At 40.4% G+C, this 18,676-nt stretch overlaps 1 protein-coding gene across 1 annotated transcript in view; it reads left to right on the top strand.

Annotated features, from left to right (window-relative positions):
• Positions 1-18,676, top strand: part of dnah5 (dynein, axonemal, heavy chain 5) — a 337,850-nt gene that overhangs the window by 74,182 nt on the left and 244,992 nt on the right. Inside the window, exons 5-8 of the mRNA XM_043689617.1 lie at positions 5,407-5,625; positions 10,145-10,282; positions 13,581-13,757; positions 15,716-15,829. Coding sequence (XP_043545552.1) covers positions 5,407-5,625; positions 10,145-10,282; positions 13,581-13,757; positions 15,716-15,829 — 648 coding nt within the window. The remainder of the gene's footprint in view (positions 1-5,406; positions 5,626-10,144; positions 10,283-13,580; positions 13,758-15,715; positions 15,830-18,676) is intronic.

Consider the following 18,676-nt stretch of genomic DNA (forward strand, 5'->3'; position numbering starts at 1 on the left):
CCAAATAAACCCTGATGACACAGCAGTAGATCATTCAGCCCATTGTATTGGCCACATTGTCCCTTCCTCAAAAAAAAAAGCTCAGATCGTCAGAACAAAAGAGATGAGCCTGGTAGAAGAAGCTTGCCACATGTACCATGGTGAGGGACCATTGAATAACGACGATCCGACATGGAGGGAAATATGTGTTAGGGTTATAGGTTTGGAAAGGATCAGGCAACCTCAGGAATAGTTTGTTTTATATGGAAAGAAACAAGGTGCCAAATCTTTCATGGTTGGTCCTTCCCATTGTAAAAATAAAGGTGGGAAAAGTTGGTACAAAGGACTGTATGATGACAATATAGCGAGCTGCAACTCCTACACAGCATTTCTGTGGTCTTTTTCAATCTATTAAAATTGCAGCAGACAGTGTCATCCCTGGGTCCTTGAGTATTATGAGGAATCTGGTACAGCAAGAGAAGCTGGATTCCAAAAGTTGTGCAGAAATAACAGGAATCCTACTGAACCATTTTTCACCAAAACCGTGGTGATTGCTGAAAGGTTCAGATTCTATAATGCAACCAGAATAATGGTGAGCAAAATCAGAAATAGCTGGAAAAACTCAGTAGGTCTGGCAGTGTTTGTGGAGAGAAAGCAGAGTTAATGTTTTGGGACCAGTGATCCTTCTTCAGAACCCTTCGAAAATGGTGGCTGAGAGAGTTCACAAAATGGTGGCTGAGAGACAAGCAGCGATGCAGACTCAAAAGTGCCATTGGTGTGAAAAAGCAGGGTCACACAACAGCAAATTGCAGTATGAAGAAGCTGTATGCAGAAACTGCAGCAAAATAGGTTAAATAACTCCACAAAGGCCAGACTCCTGTCACCAATCACCTTCTATTTAAATGTGGATGACACTGGTCCAGCTAGCACAGAGCTGGCTCCTGGAGTGAACAGAGCCCCTGACACACATGTTCATTTTTTTTTTGGAGAAATAATGCAACACTCCTGTTTATGTTTTGTGCAGGTGTGACCCCCTGTTTATTTTTTTCTTTCCTTTTTTATTATTAATTACTTCTGTTTTTTTTTCTCTACCCCCCACACTACCACCTAAGTGCAGTAGTGCTTATTTTTTCCCCAGCACCCATGGTGTGTGTGTGCAGGTGTGAGACACAGTGAAAGACACAAAGTGCACGAATCTTTATTCAAATTCCACCACCAGGAAGATAGGAAAACACCCAGGTGGCCAGTGACAAACACTGCCCTTCACATCAAAGGACAGTGCTGTGTGATCAAAACAGTGAGGGGGAGGGTAGGGACTAAATCAAAATAGAGTTGGAGGGAGAAATAATGCACTCCACACACACATGTTCATAACTGTCAGCCAGGACGTCCTGATTGGGATGTTAACCTGGTCCAATCAGTGAACTCATATTCTATGAGATCCAACTGGCTGACCTTGTTTCATTTACTACAAAGGGCACAGTCAATGGCTGTGTTTGAGGAAGAAACATTAACAATGTACAGCCAAAACATAGAAACCATACAGTGAGAAGAAAAGCGACCCAGTGCAAAAAGGGTGAAGAGGAGCTGTTATCAAATACACTGGCTGTTACTGGCAACACCAAGTGGTATGGTGTCACTCCCTTACTGAAAGGCAAACTGGGAAGAATGGAGGTATTTCATTGATGCCTGAAAGTGTGTATCAGAAGCAGTTCAGCCACATGATGCTGCAACCCTTAAAATTTGTCCTCGGGCTCATGTGGCACAGTGGTAGTGTCCATACCACTGGACCAGGGGAGGGGGCTGCGTTCCAGTCCCACTTGCTCCAGAGGTGTAGAGTAACATCTCTGAACAGGTTGACGAGAAAAACATTTTTTTTTTAACAAAAAGTAGAAATTGTCCAAAGAACATAGGTAAAATGGTACTTTTTCAACGTTGTAATAATGTCAATATTGAGTTATAAGATCAGTCTGAGGATTTGTCCTTTGTGTTGTCAAAGGAAACTTTCCAGTTTTATTGGAAAGAATGTGAATGGAGAAAATCAAATTCAACTGGGCTGAACTAAATTGTTCATCAGATTCTGAGACTGATCTGTCACAAATTCTAAAGAAGCATGTCATTACTTTTAATTGTGATTTGGAAAGTATGGAAAAGATCTCTGACAAATTGAAAATCAAGAATGAAAATCAAGCAAAATGTTGCAAGGCTAGATCAGTCTTATACAATGTGACCAAAGGTTGGGGCAGATATCAAACCATATGCAAATATGAACTGTACTAGGATGGCACTTTACCCAACCTGGCAATTAATCTACTCAAGAAAATGTGACAGTGACTACTACACTTCTGATGCTGGTAATGCACAGTCAAGAGCTCACTTGATAGTTGTAACCTTTACCTATGACCTTCAACCAAAAGCTTAAGGATGAAGAAAGTCAAGAGGATGATCCTTCTATCCTGCATTGTAAAATTAGCAGATCAGGTACAAAGTGCAATGGACAAAAGGGCTGACTGTACTTCGGCCTAGTGCCATATATGAAATAAAGCAAAAAGGATCCATTGTTGAACTAGTTACTCACAAACTTAAATCAGATGATAATAGGAGCATTGCTTGCATCCTACAAACCAATACTTTCTTGACAGTTAATGCCTTTCCAGTACTTTTCAAACAAGTGCTTAAGAATAAAGATGTTGATGAATGAAGCACTACCACTTTACATTGTGATCTTACAAAGCTCAATGCTTCCATAGTGTGGAGAAAGGGGAATATGGTGCTTCATCCCAGTAACAGGTGAGAAGAAGCCAAGTGGGTTCTACTGCTGAACTGCAAATCTGCAATCTGAAACAACAACATGTGGGAAAATATACCCCTGATTCAGGAGATCGAAAACCACAGCTTCTCTGTAAAAAGTAAACAAAAACCAGTAGTCTTTGTGAAATCCTTGGATGACATTGTGGGGAGAGAGGGGCATGGTCACCCTGGATTTGAAGTATCAAAGCTGAAGTCATTGCTATCTAAGAAAATAATGATGTGGTTCTTGGTTCATGTGACAAATATAACTCGTGCATGCTGACAAAGTACTTTGTCTTATAGTACCTGCCTGAAGTTCAGTGATGATGTGTACTTGTGACACAGGCACAAACAGAGCAAGTGCTTAGATCACCATTCAAGATCTGAACATTGGAATCATAAATGATGATAGAGCACAGAGATTAAAGAAGGCAAAAATAAATCTTCTGAATGCATACCTTTTCATGAAATCATTGATGAATGTTACTGGACTGTAAATTCATTGTTAGTGGAAGGCAGTGAATAATTTAAGTCCTTTAATATTGGCCAGAAAAGCATCCCTAATATTAAGGAGACATATCTATTAGATGCAGAATGTGCAAAATTTCAGCTTGGCCTGGCTAAAAAGCCTCATTGATTTATGCACTGAAGCAGTTTTTGGATTAACTAGACATTACAGGAATTTTTAGTAGGATCGTAATTGAAGCAAATTCAATCAAAACATTTTCTCCAAAAGTAGATGACAAATCATTAGAATAAAGTTATAACATAAAAGTCAATTTGTAAAAAATATGTGCCTTCAATTTTGTAAGTCTTGAAGCAACTAATGCCAGTATTGTCAAAATAGTCCATGCCTGCATAGGTCCATGCAGATTTCCTCTGTACTGGGGGAATAGGATGAATTTGGATTTGTTGTCTATCTGCACTCTTCTTGAGGTGTCTGAGGACTTGCCTACTGGTTGGAGAATTGGCATGAGACCCAGACTCCTTATTCCAACAAAGGCTATCTGAGCCATAAACCAAACAAAAAGCAATGAAACCACCATTGGGCCTCAGGCTCAGAAAAGATCAGGACAAAGTCAAGCGATTGGGAGGGTGGGGTTTGGTTTCTCGGGTTGGGGGTCATAGAGAGGGGTCTTGATGGCTGGAAGCAAGGGTAGGGACATTGACTTCCTGATGTTCATTTCTTTAGCCAGAGATTCAAAGAGTCATAGATTCTGCAGCATAGAAAAATGCCCTTTGGCTTATCGAGTCTGCACGATCAAAATTCGACCTGTTTTAATCCCACTTTCCAGCACTTGGCCCATGGCATTGTTTGCTTGATATTGCAAGTGTACATCTAAATTCTTAAATGGTATGAGAATTTCTCCCTTTACTACCCATACAGGCAGTGACTACCAAATTCCCACCACCCTCTGGGTGAAAACATTCCCTCTATACTTTTACTTTAAATCTGTGACCCCTGGTCATTGGTCCCTCCACCAAGGGGAAAAGTTTCTTCATGTCTACCCTATATATGCCCCTCACAGTTTTATACATCTCAATCATGTCCCTCTTCCAGTCTCTTTTGCTTCAAGGAAAACAAGCCAGTTTAATACTCTGTGCGTAACTAAAACTTCCCAGCTCAGGCAACATCCTGGTAAACCTCCTCTGCACCCAGTCTAGTGTATTCACATCCATTCAACAATGTGGATTCCAGAACTACACACAATACCCTTGCTGTGGCCTATCCAACGTTTTATACAGTTCCAGTGTAACCTCCCTGGTCTTAAACTCGAAACGTTGGCTAATAAAAGCAAGTATCACAATGCCTCTGAAACTACTGTATCTATCTGTTCCACTACCTTAAGGGACCGGTGGACATTCACACCAATTCCCTCTGATCCTTTGTGCTTCTCAGGGTCCTACTGTTCATCATGTATTCCCTGGCCTTGTTTGTTCTGATTGAGTGCATCACCTCACATCATCCAGATTGAATTCGCCACTGATCAGCCCATCTGACCATTCCATCGATATGCTCCTGTAATCTAAGGCTATCCTCCTCACAGTTTTCCAATGTACCAATTTTCATTTTATCCGCAAATTCACTGATCAGGCCTCCTACATTCAAGTCTAAATTATTTACATGTACCACAAGCAAGGGCTCCAACACTGATCCCAGCAGAACCTCACTGGATGGCAGGCTTCCAGTCATATAAACTAGTCGACTTTGCTTGAGGCCCCCCATGACCTGACATGTTGAACATTGGGGAGCAGCTTTCATGAGCACTGCATGGTGATAAGCCTGTTTGCAGCTGGGTTAATGGCAGTGATGATGACTTGTGGCCTTTAATTGGTCCTTCATTTGTCATTTAAGGGCTTCAATTGGCAGCTGTGTGGGAAGGTCCACCGTGAGCCTTCCTGTTCAGAACTATCCCACAATAATGGGAAGGCAGCAGGGTTTAGGTACATTACAACCAAGATTAAATATCATTCCAGCCTTCATTGGGAGTAGAAGATTCTATCCATTGTGATAGTAGTAATATGTAACAAAACAATTATATGTTATGTTTATTATGTTAATGGACTGAACTAAATATATAACCCATTAAAATATTGTTGATGAAGGCAATTCCGTTTTGTCTATAATTTGTTTAGGATGTAACCTTCAATGTTCTTGATACATCTGATGTTGGATTGCTGAAAGCTGCTGAACAACTCCTGTCAGAAGTGTTTGTTCCTGCCTTGAAGAAGATGAATGATGGTTGGGGAGAGCTGAGCAGTCCTCAGGCCAGTAGTGTACGCCAAGACTTCCTGAACTCATTGGATGGGTTTGTGAGCATTCTGTCTGGTGCTCAGGAAAGCCTGATGGAGAAAGTAAGCAATTGCTATAACATACATTTCATTTGCACATTAAAATATTTAATAAGTCCTCTTCTGCCTACAAGTCTTAACAATTAAATGCTGCATCCAAGAAGGTTGATAAATGTAAGAGGGACTGTGGTTCTATCTACTTCATCCTTCCTTGAGCACACATTACAATATATTTGGCAATTTTTCAGTCATTCCTGGAATAATTTTGCAGCTTTGAGAGAAGCAGCAGTTTCCCAAAGCATTCCTGTTATTCGGGGAGTTTTGAGGGGTGGGCAGGGAGACAGTTTGCCTGTCACTAATGAGAGATGGGTATAGATATTTTGAATTAACCTGTTAATACATGTTATGAAATGTCTCTGAAACAGGTAACACTTGAATCAGGCCCTCCAATGGAGGTTGGTTTACAATTGGTGAATTCAAGACCCCAATCAGAGATGAATTCGAATGGTCCTCCGCTGTATTGCTGGTGATGAAGCAGATCCTATTGCATATAGTGGCCGTTAGCTCCTGGGAACATTTGGTGTCAGAGACTCCCATTCCCCAAAAATGGGGCTACAAGTGAGAAGCACAGCCTTGACATTCCCAGCAATTCATCCAAGAACTTTTCCCTGTGATCCAGGACTTTGCCTGCTTGTCCATTTTGAATTTAACCACTCCATGGGCACCTGTCACTTATGTTGAAGCTCCTTGTTGATCCCCAAACTGTCGTATCAATTCTAACATACAGGCTGCCAGGTCTTCAGAGCAACCGCCCCTCAGAATTGGCTGTTTCTGGGACTGACCTACCGTCCTGAATCAACCTTGAAGGCATCCAATTTCGAGATCTCTGGAAATTCCCTTGTGTCATTTTCAGTGCCAACAAATTCATGCTGGGGCTTCCATTTGACTTTGACATGGGGCTCCTGAAATGCAAAGGAAACTTCAGTCCTGTATGTCTGTTGAATTGGATTAGGTAAAGTTAGCATTTAACTAACATTAGGGTCATGATGAGTTAGTTTCTGTTTTACAACAGAGTGCATACACCATTCATATGAGGCTTGGTCAGCCTGAAGGCTCAATTCAGTAAGTATCCTTGTGGATATACCCCTCTGTGTCCAAGAGAGAGGGAGAAATTGAGCTGTGTATCACTGCTTTCTTGCTATGACACCTAACCTCCTGGAGCTCAAAGAAGTAGTGAAGTTCTTTATACTATAAAGGGGCCTGTGCACACACACCTAAACAGCCACCAGTGATGTGCAGAGTAGGCAGATTATGATTCAGTCAGTTTTTCCAATGCTGATTTAATATTAACGCTGTCATTTTTGAATACCGCACCCCAGCTTATGCCCTGTCTTAACCCCATACAGTTGAACAAGCATTAAACAGCATTAAACTAATGCCCCCATCCCTGTTCATAGCAGGAGACTAGCTCTTCAAAGGGTATTTTGGGAGCAGTTTAATGACAGTGAGGACTATTGCTTGAGACTTCTTCACTAAAGCAGCACTGATTGAAGTCTGTCAACTTATGCAGTGACACCTGAAACCTCAAAGTAGAGCAAGGATCATATTGCCTTTGGCTGTCAAGGTGACAGTTGCTCCTACTTTTCATACATGTAGTGGGGGCCTACTGCTGAAGAGGGTCACTGAGGCACTGCATAACACATAAAAAAGACTCCATATCCTTTCCTCTCCAGAAACAAATGTGAAAGTGAACACAGGAGTTTGCACAGGTCACCAGAGGAAGTGGTGGAAGCTAGTACGATTGCAACAATTAAAAGGCATCTGGATGGGTATATGAATAGGAAAGGTCTGGAGGGATATGGGCCGGGTGCTGGCAGGTGGGACTAGATTGGCTTGGGATATCTGGTCAGCATGGACGGGTTGGACTGAAGGGTCTGTTTCTGTGCTGTACATCTCTATGACTCTGACTATGACAACATCCCTTTTTCTCTTTTCACATTACACATCTAATGGGAACTCCAATGTTTTGCTGAGCCAAAAGTGATTCTACTCCTTTAATATACGCCTCTCATGCAAATATAATGAGGATATCACATAGTCAAATGCCTGTTCTCCTGGCAGTAGTCATGATCAGATCATTCTGCACAGTCCTCTGTGACACCTATGTTTGAAATAACACAGCAAGTTACAGGTGAGCTACAGAATGACAAGAGCCAATATTAACATTGGCTGATAAATTTGGTTTGAAATATGTGAAAGTTTAGATAATAGGCATAAAATGAGAGCCGTACTGTCACAAAAAACGTTATTGAACACTGCATTTGCATCCTCAAGTAATGCTGCCATAGCTTGAAAAACTCTGGAGAAGCTCTGCATTGCTCAGATATGTGTTTATTAGCATTTGTGACAATGCACTTCATGCTCGGCAACCTGGCTGTTATGAAGGAATAGGTCTTACTGACAATCTAAATTTATAAATTCATTCATGACATAATGCGTATAATGTTAAACTAATCTCCCTTTGGTCACTCTGAATGCTGTCTTCTTGTCATTCTTTGACTCTTAGAGCTCTGAAGTCGTGTTTCACCAGTGGCTGCAATATAGGTGATGGAAGGCTGTTGATTTCTAATTCAGAAGAGTGTAGATGATGTTGGAAGGTAATCTCAAGTAGCTCTACACCTATAAGGTTTATCTTCAGATGACGCATGTAGGCCTGGGCTGCAGCAGTCTAAGTTGCATCCAGAGTGGCAGGATTGAGAGTACAAATAATGTTTTCCTGAAAGTGAACAGCAGATTTGTGCTTCACAGAGCCACTGCCACTATCTTGGGGCAGTGCCTCAGCAAATCTACTGTATTTTTGCCAACAGACTCATGGGTTACTTTGATACTGTGGAAACCCCTTTGGATTGTTAGAGATATTGTGACGATACAATGACTTTAAGGGACGTATTTTGTCCTTTTTTTTGAGGAGAGGTTTGGAGTTAGAGGTGCTGAGTTGTCTCTTCCAAACCAATAAGGCAATCAGCTTGTGAGGCTCCTTTTTTTTTCAAAAGTTAAAACAATAGATGCAGTATGAATGGGTGGAGTCAGGCTCCCAAAGGACCAGGGTTTTAGTTTAGCTTTCATTCTTTGGGGTTTTGATGTTGGTAGTGGAAGCTGTTAGACATCTTCAGCCACAGAAAAAAGCTGGAGTTCTTTCTCTTTGCCAGAATTTTCTCTTGATATTCTTTTCTCCTGGACTGGAGAAACATTGCATGTGAGACAATCTAATTTACTGACTTTGCTTTTGCCAAGGGTGTGGTGATGGGATGTTACTATATTGGCACATATGCTGTTTGGTAGTTAAATAATCTATTAATATACTACACTTTCCAATAGAATTAAATGTTATACCAATTCGTCTTTCTTTTTGTATCTTTTTAACTGGGTGTAAGAATGAAGTGTGTTTTGCTTAAAGCTGAGTAGTGTGATTAATTGAATTATATCTGGAACACAGCACCTTACATTTGCCTTTAAATAGGATAAAAGTTAGGGTCCAGACTATCACCTTGATATATTTAAAGGGGGTTTGGTCTGCTCCATGACAATATCCAGAACCATGAGTGCAACAGTCTACATTTCCATAGTGGCACTGAATCTTTGATACAGAATGGAAGATGTTTGTGCTGTAATGGAAATTGATATTGGCCAACAGATGCTGTGGCCTGGTGGGTTCCACATGGTTGCTGATGGAGTGGAATGCCCTGTTTTGTTAAGATGAGGAATGACAGTACAGACAATGTTAGTGTGCTTACCATTCAATGCTCATCTTCTTGTGAGTTCTCTGACCTCATCTGTGAATGCACCCTTGAGTGAAGAGAAAGTTTGGTGTGAGGAATGGTGTATGGGGTTGGAAGCCAGAGGCCCCAGATCTCCTCATCAGCAGCTTGCTTATCTTGCTACATAACAGACTGAGGGTGAACTGAGGTTTAAGTGATGGATGAAACAGTAAAATACTGCATTGCTTTGTGTTCTCAGCATTATTGTCTTCTTGACCAATGAACCATCTCCTCTGCATGATTTTAGTAGATGTGGACATTCTTGTCTGATTCTGTTCTGTCCTCCAATCTACCTTCTGCTTTAAGGAAGAGGTCAGAATGTTAATGGATGTATAATACTCTGTTTGGGTGATGTGCCTGTCATAGCTGAATAGTGAAGTGTATGTGGAGATATTGAGAGATGGGAATAAGGCTGGCAGCATTGATGGGTGTGTGAGGTGATGTGAAGCATTTGGATGTTAGGTTGAATCCTGAGTTTCAAGGATTATAGGGTACGGTGAAATGATCAGCATGAGAGGCTGGCATTCTTCATAGAGAATCTCCTGACCTTTGGTTTCAAAGTTAAATAGCACATGTAATCCATTCAAACTTTCTGAAATCTTTATTAAAGTTACTTTTGTAACTGAATGTTGCTCTTTCAGCCTGAGTTATGACAATAATGGATTGAATTTACACTCTTTCAGATTAGCACTGATTAAATTCACAGCCATACAATAACTTGTTTTTCTGTCTTTCTAAAATGTTATTTATTTTTTGGACTGTAGGTGAATTTGAAAGAATGTGAGACCTTTGATTTGAGGCTCATTAAAGGCCCATCAGATTATTTGGCTGTAGCCAATAGCACTGAAGCTTTGGAAAAGATTGAAGCATGTATGAAAGTGTGGATCAATCAAATTGAGCAGGTAATGTTAAAATGTGTTCTATCTATTCTGGAGACCTTTCTTGCATAACCTCATGTTTACAGATGATAGGATGTGGCCAATTAAGGATTTTATCCAAAACTGGCCTCTGTGCTCTATGATGGGGTGATTCAAAGTACCAAGCTAAATGGATGGATAACTGGATAAGTCCAGCATGGAGAAGAATTGTTGTGGATTTTAAACATTTTAAAAAAATGTTAGTCTTATACTTTACAAACATTCAATTTAACTCAAATTAAGTGTTTTATGTGCTCAGACATTATTGGATTAGATTATTTGTGGTTGATTTTCTTCTATAGCTTGTTTTTGCATAAGGAACTAATTGCTTATATGTAAGAATACAGGTCGTGTGATCTGACTATGAAAAAGACCAAAAACCACACTGTTCATAAAAACAGCATTTCATGCCATTTTTGAGCTTTTTCTCCGGATTTGATGCCTCAGGGTGGCTTATTTTGTATGAGAGGAAATAATTTGTCCTCAGGTTTCACAAATGATGGCCTGCAACTTTATGATTGCAAATGTGTTTATGTTATGGTATTTAAATGTGAATTCCAGTTTTTCTTCTAAAATAATTCACCGTCTTTATCTGAGATCAAGTGCTCAACGTGGGAACTTCAGGATCACGGTACGTGATCGAACAACCTGCCAATGTATGCTGTGCGAACGGGACCACCTATTAAATTATTTAAACAGATACACTGACTGGCACTGTCAATAAAACACTTTCAAAACATTTCGCATTTTCAACAAAAATTTTAAAACAACTTCTAAATCAGAATTCTGAACGCTAGAACGAAAATGCATTTCTTCAAAATAAACTTTAATCTTGTCCAACTATTTCTCCTGAAGCCATTCACTCGTTGCTGTGATACAGCTGTGTCATGCTGATTACTACAAATATACCCCACCCCACCCCGAGTAGCTCCATTATATTTTCATGAATGATTAAAATGCTGCTGAAGTTCAACACAGCAAAAGCAAGCAAATAATTTCACATCCACTGCTGGAATGGATTCAGAAGTTATTTTAAGTTTGTTAAGTACAGTATTTGTATTGTGCCCAGTAGAAACTTGGGCAGGACTACCTTGAAACATTATTGGGACTGAATGATGGAAGGCTTCAATAATGGGAGCAAAGTGAGTTGTGTATCCAACTGTAGCAATTTAAATCCATGTAGTGATTATGACGTTGTTACTCTCAAAGGTGCTTCTAAGGTACATTATAAAACAAAGTTTGACACCATTCCACATCAGGTGATCTTTGGACAAGTGGGCAAAAGTTTGGTCAAAGAGGGAATTTTTAAAGTCCATCATAAAGGAGGAAGGAGATGTGAAGAGTTGCAGGAAGCGAATTCTGAAGGGAAGGAACTTTGAAGGCACAGCCACCAATAATGAGACCAGGAATACTCACGAGGCTAGAATTTAATGAGTGCTGATATTTTGGAGAGCTGTGAATACTGGAGAAGATTGCAGAGATCAGGAGGAGCCTGACCATTAAGTACTTGAAAATATATTTATGTTTTAAAATTGCCATTACTTAACTGATCCCAATGCAAATCAGCAACACAGGAGTAAAGGGTGAACAAGTATTGGCATGGGTAAGGAAAGGGAAAGGAAATATTTGATGACCCCATGTTTACAGACAGTAGGATGTGGAGAGCTAGCAGGAGCTGTTGGAGTATTTTGGAATTGTCGAGTCTGGAGGTAATAAAGGCTGATGAAGTTTTCAGTAACGTGTGAGCTGAGACAGTGATGAAGGCAGGTAATGGTGCAGAGGTGCAAATAGAGTTCTTACTAACAAAATAGCTAGTTGGAGAAATAAATTGGGAAAAGATATGACACTGAGATTGTGAACAGTCTGTTTTAGCCTTCAACAGTTGCCTTAGAAAGTGATGCAATCAAATAGCGAAGGAATGGAGAATGGAGCTTTGACATTCCTAATGTTTATGCATAGGGTATTTCAGCTCATTCAGTACTAGATACCTGGCATGAAGCCTGATTATGCAACAACTGTGGAGAGGTTGGAAGCAGTGGTATTGAGGTAAAACAGTGAACCTGGAAACTTAACCCTGCATTGGTGACAACATTCAAAAATGGAGAGTATGTAGATGAGAAGTTGGAGTAGGCTAAGAATAGATTATTGTGGTACACTAGAAGTAACAAGATGGAAATAGTAAAAGAAGCCAATGTAAGTGATACTTTGGGTAGAGATAGATAGAAAACAATGGAACCCTCCAGATGAGCGGCATTAAGACTACAAGACCATTAGAGTGGCATTAAGACCACAGATTCACTGCCCTCCAGGAGAAGGAATTCATCCCCATCTGTGCCTTAAATGTGTGATCCCTTATTCTGAGGTTATACCCTCAGGTACTAGACTCTCCCACAAGGGGAAACAGCTTCTCTTCTTCTAGCCTATCAAGTTCGCTAAGAATAACGTACTTTTCAATAAGGTCATGGCTCATTCTTCTAAATTCCAATGATTACAAACCCAATCACATAACCTCTCCTCATAAAGACAGTCCCTCTATACCTGATATCAGCCCAGTGAACCTTATCTGAACTACCTCCTCTGCCTGTACATCTTTTCTAAGATAATGGGCCCAAAACTGCTCATGATGTTTCAGCTGTGGTCTGACTATTGCCTTGTATACTTTTAGCAAAACTTCCCTACTTTTAATACTCCATTCCATTTGCATTCAAGAGCAATGTTCCATTTGTTTTTCCCCATTCCCTGCTGAACTTAGATGGATGAGGATTCCCAAATTCTTCAGTTCCGTAGAGGTCTGCAGTCTTGCTCCATTTAAGCGATATTCAATTCCTCTGTTCTTCCTGCCAAAATGCAAAGCTTCAATTTTCCCACATTATATTCCATCTGCCAAGTATTATCCTTACTCACATAACCTGTCCATAACGCTCTACAGATTTTTCATGTGATCCTCATTACTTACATTCCCACCTATTTTTGTGTCATCCACAAATTGTCTATTGAACATTCACTTTCCTCATCAAAATCCTTAAAATATATTATTCCACCCAGCCAGATGCCTGTAGCAAAGTACTGAAGGAAGAAGGTCTGGTCAACTGTGTCAAAGGCTGTCACTAGTCCAAGCAGGATGTGGAGGGATCGTTTATATTTTCACAGTTTTGTCGGGTGCCATTTGTAATTTAGATTAAAAGTTTCTTCAGCCTCTTTGTGAAACGTGGTATTGTGTAAAAATTGTCAATATAACACTGAAATTGGAACTATTTCATTTTTGTTTACTCTGCAATTCCAGGTTCTTGCTGAAAGTGAACAGTTGCGTAAGGAAGCTGATGATCTAGGTCCACGTGCAGAACTGGATCACTGGAAGAAAAGAATGTCAAGGTTCAATTATCTGCTTGATCAATTAAAGAGTCAGGATGTGAAAGCAGTACTTGGAGTTCTCACTACGGCAAAATCTAAACTTCTTAAGGTGCTTCCTCTGATCTTTTCCATTGCTTGAACTTCTCAAAAGATTAGAAAGTGGGTGACAAAATGGGTTTGAATTATATCTCTTCACACCTTCAGTACCAATATCTTTTAAATACAGTCTAGTATAATACAGATGTTAAAGCTGAGTGCAAGGTTTTGAGTACATCAGGTCAGGGTATTTTAGTATCAGTATTCTTACCAATTTTCCTGATGTGTGCAAGGTAAAAATGTTGAATAAAATGTGTATTCTTTTCAGCAGTACGCATAGTCTGTGCCATCAAATGACTGTAAATTTTGTATCACTAACATTGATGCTTCTTGTATGGTATTATTCAGCAATGTGGGGATAGTGCTGTTTTAAAGCAATAATGCCACAAATAACAAATGCTGGGAGACACTTTTATATAGAGTGACTGAATACATTAAATAGTCTGTATGGTATTTGGAGATTATTATTTTAAAGAAAAACAAAAAAAATACTTTTTTTTGATTGGCCTCAAGTAGTTACTTTAAGGAACTCTGGTTGGGCTGTTCAACACATGTACAAAAGCATGTTCCATCAATGTGCTCCCAGAAATTGTAATTAGGGTCCTATATCTGGGGTAGAATTCCACTTGCATAAATACACAATGTCCAACCGGAAACATTTGGACCCACTTTGAGCTCAGCTTTAATATGGATCAAGAGGGCCTTGGGCATCAGTGGGTAGGCGTGCTTGTGATGCACCTCAAGTTTAAAATCTCCGCTTTTTGTTTCTTTATGCATTGTTAGTCTGACATATGTTAATTCGTGGAAGCTTTTGGTACTTTCACAGGTTTCCATACTTCTCATTATAATCGTTGCCAACTTTGAACAATCATTTCCAGTAGTGCTTGTTTCTGTTTTATGGCTATTCTCTCCCTGACCATGATGTTCTCAGTTCTGATCTCTCGTAGTTTATCCTCATACCTAGTCGAGCCTGACCATTTTCATTTACTGAATTTGGTATCAGCCATTCCTGTCAAAATCATCTAATTTGTGTGTCTTGAAAGTTCCAGTGCCTTCTTGTGCAAAGCCTTACATTTTTATTTTAATTTAGTTAGCAGTAAACTATAGAAACATTTCATCATTCGTTTGTTAGATGTAACATTCCATTTGTAAACATCATGCACTGAACATGTGCCTCCATATTTCTTAAACTTTCTCTTCTGATCTTTTTTACATTATGTTCTATACCTTCACCTTTGCTTGACTAATGATGGTTTAAGTTAACTGAGTGCTCATTTTACAACAGCCCTGCATTCTCTCATTCTCTTGAACATGGATAGTTCCTTTAACTTCTAATTTTCACGGATGCGTTCTTTTCATTTTGTCTTTCCTACCCTATTTCCTGGACCCCAGTCTTGTTTAAGTTTCTGTTTGCCCATGTTCTCTTTCTTAAACCTTTTGAAGTTCACAGCTCCTGCCTGTTTTCTGATGCATTTCAAAGTGCAGTGTCATCCTGACATACAATTAAGAATCCCTTTGTCTGCCTAACTTTTTTCCTTACATTGTCTCTTTTGGATTGAGTCTCCACCTATCTGCTCACTTCTCCCCATCACCATCAACCCCCTGGTCCCCCCCATCAACATAAATACCACCTTTTCCTGGATGCTATAATTTCTAAAGAAGGGCCACTGAACTTAAAGTGTTAACTCTGTTTTCTATCCATCGATGCTGCCTGACCTAATCAGTATCTCTTATAATTTCTGTTTTCATTTCAGATTTCCAGCATCTGCAGTTCTTTGTCTTATATTACATCTGTTTTCTTGTTATATGGTGTACAAGCTTAGAAAGCGATAGGCAGACATAACCTAAGTGAATTTTACTTATGAGGGATTACTTTTTTGCATATAATGGGGAAAAATTTGACTGTACAAATTACTGTTAACTGCCTTCTTACTTAGTCAAAAACTTCTGCATTGTCTATTGTACTCCTAGACCTGGCGAGAGCTGGACATTAGAATCACTGATGCAGGTAACGAGGCTAAAGATAACGTAAAGTACCTGTACACGCTAGAAAAATTTTGTGATCCGTTATACAACAATGATCCGGTAAGTGTTTACGATTTCCTCCTGCGTAACAAATGAGTAGAATTCAAGAATTGTCACAGTGAAGAACAAGTCAACTTGGATCACCATGTCTGTGCTGACTCTCTGCAAGAGCAGCTCAGCTGGATTGCAAACCCGCCCTTTCCCACAGTTCTGCAATTTGTTTCTCTTCAGGAGCTTATCAAATTAATTTTTAAAAACCCGGATTGAACCTGCCTCCACTATGCAGTTCAGGCATGCATTCAGATCTCAACCATTTGCTGTGTGAATGTTTTTTTCTTTATGCTCCATTGGTTCATGTCATTAATTTTAAATTGATACCTTCTGATTCTTAACATTTTCATCAATAGAAACAATATTCAAGTATCTGCTCTGTTTAGGTCCCTCATTATTAAAGACATTTTATCAAATTTTCTCTTCACTTTGTCTCCTGTAAAGAAGACAAATTCCAATTCCTCCAACTTCCCCTTTTGACTGAAATCCCTCATCAACAATGCCATTTGTGTAAACCTTTCTTGCACCCTCACTGAAGTCTTTCTAAAGCATGACACCACACTCCAGTTGAAAGCAAGTTTTATTTTGCTTCTTCATAATTTTCTTGCTTTTATTTTGTGTGAGCTGGATGTTCACCCTTGGACATTATGATCGCACATCCGTTCTTGTGGTGCTGATGGTGGGATTTTCACAAGGAGAGGCAATAATTAGCTTGATTGGGTTCAGCCTGCCATTACCAGCACAAAAAGGGGTGGTGCAAGCTCCGATCAGGACCAATAAAGTGGCCACCTCTTCTTTTGCCTTGTTGTTGCAAGAAATTGACGGTCATCAGTGAAATTTGCCATCATCCCCTGGAAGTGCTGGCTGAAATTTGAGCACTTGAGTAATTGTTGTCGTTGCTGATCTCGGTACAAGCTAATAGGTTGATGTTGCAGTGAAAGATTTTTCAGCATATACTCTGATTCTTTGCTGTACAGCCTGAGAAATCCAGGTCAGATGGTTCAAACTGTCTCACTGCTATCTCGCTGCACATAGAGTCATAGAGATGTACAGCATGGAAAGAGACCATTTCGTCCAACCTGTCCATGCCGACCAGATATCCCAACCCAATCTCGTCCCACCTGCCAGCACCTGGCCCATATCCCTCCAAACCCATCCTATTCATATACCCATCCAAATGCCTCTTAAATGTCGCAATTATACCAGCCTCCATCACTTCCTCTGGCAGCTCATTCCATACATGTACCACCCTTTGCGTGAAAAAGTTGCCCCTTAGGTCTCTTTTATATCTTTCCCCTCTCACTCTAAACCTATGCCCTCTAGTTCTGGACTCCCCGACCCCAGGGAAAAGACTCTGTCTATTTATCCTATCCATGCCCCTCATAATTTTGTAAACCTCTATAAGATCACCCCTCAGCCTCTGACGCTCCAGGGAAAACAGCCCCAGCCTGTTCAGCCTCTCCCTGTAGCTCAGATCCTCCAACCCTGGCAACATCCTTGTAAATCTTTTCTGAACCCTTTCAAGTTACATAACATCCTTCCAATAGGAAGGAGACCAGAATTGCATGCAATATCCCAACAGTGGCCTAACCAATGTCCTGTACAACCGCAACATGACCTCCCAACCCCTGTACTCAGTACTCTGACCGATAAAGGAACTATATATTATTGTACGTTCATGCAGCAGTTCTCAATATATTGCAATAAAGTGCACAGCAGCTCAGTTCAGGAGTTGTTCCTCAATCTCATCCATCAACTTCACTGCCCCTGAAATGCATTGTATACCTACAACCTCAAAAAAAGAGTGCAACCATTGAGCTATTTGCTAGCTCCCTGTATATCCTCACCTCCTTACAAGGTATGTTTCCCCCTTGAGGACTTCAGACCCCCTGCAATATTGCTATAATAATAATGCAGCCACAATGGCATTGAAATGGCAATGGTGAAGTCACCAAACCTGAAAATGGGAAATTCATCACTGGGTTTTCAGAATGCAAATCACCAGATCTTCTCTGTTGTGCAAAGGTACAAAGTTATTGAGGCATCACACACGAGGAAGAGTGTACATGTACTATTGACTCATTTACTTCACCTATTTGAATGCCAAAATGTCACAATAATTCGCCAGCCAACAGAGCCGTGACTCCTCAGTTCCACTGTTCGCCACCTAAGACCTGAATCAGTTGGTGCAAGTGTACCCAGCAGATGGTAATCTGTCCCCTGACCCTCGCCAAGAAGGCCTGGGTCAATATAGGAGATGGTTAGTACCTTGGATAAACGTTGCTGAACACTCACTACAGTGCAGCAGGCAATTTCATAAGACCATAAGACATATGAATGAAAGTAAGGCCATTCGGCCCATTGAGTCCACTCCTTCATTCAATCATGGCCAATGGACATTTCAACACCACTTACCCGCAATGTCTGTAGCCCTTAAGAACCAGCTGGAAACGTGAGTGTCACTTTGTAACTCCAGCTACTTTGTGTCCTTCAAAGAGTCATAGAGATGTACAGCATGGAAACAGACCCTTCGGTCCAACCCGTCCATGCCGACCAGATATCCCAACCCAATCTAGTCCCACCTGCCAGCACCTGGCCCATTTCCCTCCAAACCCTTCCTATTCATATACCCATCCAAATGCCTCTTAAATGTTGCAATTGTACCAGCCTCCACCACATCCTCTGGCAGCTCATTCCATACACATACTACCCTCTGCGTGAAAAAGTTATCCCTAAGGTCTCTTTTATATCTTTCCCCTCTCACCCTAAACCTATGCCCTCTAGTTCTGGACTCCCCGACCCCAGGGAAAAGACGTTGTCTATTTATCCTATCCATGCCCCTCATAATTTTGTAAA

This window comes from Chiloscyllium plagiosum, chromosome 5 (genome assembly GCF_004010195.1).
Source record: "Chiloscyllium plagiosum isolate BGI_BamShark_2017 chromosome 5, ASM401019v2, whole genome shotgun sequence".
NCBI lineage: Eukaryota > Metazoa > Chordata > Chondrichthyes > Orectolobiformes > Hemiscylliidae > Chiloscyllium > Chiloscyllium plagiosum.